This window comes from Capsicum annuum, chromosome 6, assembly GCF_002878395.1.
Source record: "Capsicum annuum cultivar UCD-10X-F1 chromosome 6, UCD10Xv1.1, whole genome shotgun sequence".
NCBI lineage: Eukaryota > Viridiplantae > Streptophyta > Magnoliopsida > Solanales > Solanaceae > Capsicum > Capsicum annuum.
The window spans coordinates 165,745,964-165,750,452 of NC_061116.1; the positions used below are offsets into that span (position 1 = coordinate 165,745,964).

At 34.5% G+C, this 4,489-nt stretch overlaps 1 protein-coding gene across 1 annotated transcript; it reads right to left on the reverse strand.

Moving 5' to 3' along the window:
- Positions 1-564: 564 nt before the first annotated feature.
- LOC124899546 (secreted RxLR effector protein 161-like) lies at positions 565-3,996 on the reverse strand. The gene is made up of 3 exons (XM_047414453.1): positions 3,970-3,996; positions 3,361-3,383; positions 565-1,090 (listed from the first exon to the last, which is right to left on the reverse strand). Exons 1-3 carry the CDS (start codon positions 3,994-3,996, stop codon positions 565-567), a joined length of 576 nt encoding a protein of 191 aa, XP_047270409.1.
- Between the last annotated feature and the right edge of the window lie 493 nt (positions 3,997-4,489).

Here is a 4,489-nt window from a genome sequence, read left to right on the forward strand (position 1 = left end):
TTTGGTAGTTACACATATTTTAGGGAATGATCAATTGGAACATAGGTGCCAACCTGGTTCATGATACACACTAAATAACCTTACTCAAATAGGACATACTTGGAAAAAATCCATAAGCTCCACTTCCTTGTTTTTTCAAATCCACATGGCTACTGCAAAGTTTAACCATTATCAATAAACTGGAATTGGGACACGCAACCAAATGTGCAAAACTAGATAACTAATTAAAGGCTAATGATGATAATTAAGATTTCTAACCAATCATTGAGGGTAGTTTATGCAATTTTAATCATCCCCAAGTCTAATCTATTTTTCTCAAAGTGTTCTCTTCCTAGTTCTTTGGTAAAAATATTAGAAAATTGATCTTCAGTGGAAAAAACATGAGAGATATAAGACTTTTTCAATATTGTCTCTAAGAAAGTGATTTCTAATATCAATATGTTTAGTACTTTTATGTTGAACTGGATTCCTTGCAATGTTAATGGCACAAGTGTTGTCACAATAAATTGGAACACATCCAATATTCATACCAAAATCTTGCAATTGCTTCTTAATCCATAATAATTATGCACAACAAGATCCAGCATCAACATACTCAGCCTCAGCGGTTGACAAGGCTGCAAAGTTTTTCTTCTTAGTGGACCAGGAGATCAAACATGATCTGAGAAAGTGTGTCATACCTGTGGTACTTTTTCTGTCCACTAGATAACTTGCATAGTTAGCATCAACATAACCTACCAACTTGAAGTTGCTGCCTTTAGGATACCATAGGCCAAGATCAGTGGTTCCTTTGATATATCTAAAAATCCTCTTTACATATTTAAGATAAGATTCATTGGGATCTACTTGAAACCTTACATACAGTATAACACTGAAAATAATGCCAGGTCTACTTGTTGTAAGGTAGAGGAGTGATCCAATCATTCCTCTATATAGCTTCTGCTCCATAAATGGACCTTTTTCATCCAAATCCAGTATTGTGGTTTTGCCAATAGGAGTTCTTATCTCCATTGCTTCCTCCATAGAAAACCTTTTGAGAAGTTCCTTCACGTACTTTTGTTGATGAATCATGGTTCCAACAGGAGTTCTCCTGTCATGCTCATCTCAAAATCACTACTCATAAGTTTTGCAAAGTCAAGGGTCATGTTGATATTTTTAGAGCCAAAGATAATGCCATCTACATAAACCTGCCCAATCAATAAGTCTTTCTCATTATCTTTCAAGAAGAGAGTGTTCTCAAATTTACCTCTTGTGTGTCCATGTTCCAACAGGAATTTTGATAATCTTTCATACCAAGCCCTTGGGACTTATTTCAGTCCAAACAAAGCTTTGTCAAGATTATACACATGGTCAGGAAATTTCTCACTTTCAGACACAAGAGGTTGTTTCACATAAACTTCCTTCTTGAGATAGCCATTTAGGAATGTACTCTTTACATTCATTTGGTAAAGAGTAAATTCCTTGAAGGCAGCAAACGCTAAAAGAAATCTGATTGCTTCAAGTCTAGCTACAAGAGCAAAAGTATCATCATAATCTATACCTTTCTCTTAATTGAATCCTTAGACCATCAACCTTGTCTTGTTCTTTGTAACTGTTCCATGTTTATTAGCCTTATTTTTGTACACCCACTTAGTTCCAACCACAATTCTGTCTTATGAAAGTGGTACTAAGTGTTAAACCTTGCTTCTTACAAATTGATTAAGCTTCTCTTCATGGAAATGATCCAATCTGCATCAAGAAGTGCTTTATCCACTTTCTTTGGTTTAATTACTGATAAAAAAGCCTTGAATGCATATAGGATCTTTAATTTAGATCTGGTAGTGATGCCTGAAATAAGATCAGTGAGAAGATTCTCAATAGGATGAGACCCTTTTATATTTATAGACTTTTATAACTAATCCTTGTAAGTTGTTGGGATCACAGTGAATGGTTTGAGCTGGAGTAGGTGGCGGATTAGTTCCCCTGTTAGTGTACCTCCAGGTTCAGTTTCCCCTATTGAAGTGCCTCCAGGTTTAGTTCCCCTGTCGATGGACCAAGTTGTACAACCTGTTCCTTAACTTGTTCTTCATTTTCACTTTCTTTTCGCAAGTTAGTCTTAGCACAAGATTCATAAAATATTACATGCACACTTTCTTCAACATAGTTTGTTCTTTTTTTAAGACCCTATATGTTTTGCTAGGAAAAGAATGCCCTTGGAAGATTCCCTCATCATTTCTAGCATCAAATTTTCCCAAATTATCTTTTCCATTATTATGAATGAAACACTTGCAACCAAAAGTTCTAAAGTTAGAAATATTTGTTTTTCTTCCTTTTAGTAATTCTTAGGGAGTCTTCTCTAGAATAGGCCTAATCATGCACCTATTGACAATGTATGCAGAAGTACTAATTGCCTCAGCCCAAAGATTTTTTGCAAAATTTCCTACAAGAATCATAGTTCTAGCTATATCTTCCAAAGTCTTATTTTTCTTTCTACTAATCTATTTTGTTGAGGTGTTCTAGGAGTAGAAAAACTATGATCTATACCATTTTCGGAACAAAATTCCAAAAACTTGGCATTTTCAAATTCTATATCATTGTCAGATCTTATGAAAATTAGGGAAGTGACAAGTTTATTTTATATTTTCTTAATAAATATAGAAAATACATCAAAAGCATCTTCATTGGAAGCTAAAAACAATGTCCAGGTAAACCTGGAATAGTCATCAATAATTACAAAAATATACCTTTTACCACCTCTACTTTGAACTCTCATAGGTCTACAAAGATACATATGGGCCAGGTCAATGCACTTGGTTGTGCTGACATGGTTCTTAGGTTTGACTAAAGATCTTACCGGCTTCCTTCTTACACAAACACTACAAACTTTACCGTCTTTGAACTTGGTTTTGATCAAGCCTATTACCATGTCCGTAGAGTTTAGTTTGTTTAATTACTTCAGACTTGCATGTCCAAGTCTTTTATGAAAAATAAGGGAATCATTTCCAATAGCACTTAAACAAGGCAGTATTGTTCCAGGCATGCTCATGATGTTAGCTTTATACACATTCTTGTGTCTTCTTACAGTAAGTACAACCTCCTTAGTATCCATTCTTTTTACCTTAACACCTGCAAAAGTAAAATTACCTTGTTACCTTTATCACATAATTGTGATATGTTGAGCAAGTTGAGCTTCAATCCTTCTACAAGGTAGACATCTTCTAGTGCTCTTGATTCAGAAGTGTCAATCTTTCCAACTCTAGTAACGATACCCTTTTGCCATCACTAAATGATACTCCCCTTCCATTTATTTTAGAGATTGAAAGGAATTTTTTCTTATCACCAGTCATGTGTCTTGAGCAAGCACTATCCCAGTACCATTACTTTTTGCTTCCTTTCACTCTTACCTGTAAAATAAATCAGAAGTTAGATTTAGGAACTCAGACAAACTTGGGTCCTTTCTTATGAGTAAAAGGGTGAATAAGATTTCTTATAGCCCATCGAGGCAACAGGTTGTGTGACCTATTCTTCTGACCTATTTTATTTGTCTTCTTATTATTCCATGCTAATGTGGAGTCAGAATTATTTTCTAAGTTTGTGCTTCTAAACCTGTTTTAGTAGCAATTGATGGACAGTTCTTGAAGAGTTTGTCCACTTATTTGATCTTTCAAGATCAAGTTTCAGTTTAGAGACTTCTTGGCTTAATCTGTTCATCTTTTCTTTTTTTTTTTTATCAAAAAGAGTTAGTTTTAAGATTTCAGATTTGAGAATCAAGTTGGTCAACCTATCCCTTGAGAGTGTTATTTTCCTTTTCAACAGTGTCCTTACAAGCTTATAAGTCAATAAAATTAAATTTTAGGCTTACAGGACTGCTGAATATTTCATCTCTATCAGAAGTTAATTCTTGAAATCATCAATCAAAGCACTCATTAAGGAAACAAGTTTTCTTTTGCAGAATAAATGTAACTTTTTTTTAAGTTCAAGAATACTTACCTCAGAAGTTCCAGCTTCGTCTTCCATGTCTGAATCTCCAATGGCTATAAGAGCAGTTTCATCAACCTCTCACCATCTAATTTATCTTAATCATATCCCCAAGTGGCTGCCATAGCATTCTCTTCCTTCTCTTTTTTCTTAACTTTTTCTTTTAATTCCTTTTCAGCTCTTTATTTTCTCCATTGGATTTCCCAAACCGAATAGTCCTTAATTTGGTGATCAGTCTTACCACACTTGTAGCATCTATCAAGATTTTCACTGGAATGCTTCTTGCTACCTATTCATTTCTTCTTTTGGAAAAATTTACTAAAGTTCTTGGTTATGAATATAACTTATTCCTCATCCAGTTCAATCTCCTCATCACTATCAGATGCCTTCAGGGTCAGTGATTTCTAAGGTGCAACTTCAACCTTCTTGACTTCATCTATTGGCATTTTATAAGTCTTAATTTCCAAATAATTCGTCTAGGGTCATTTTAGTGAGATCCTTTGCTTCCCTAATTGTAGTAACCTTAACATCC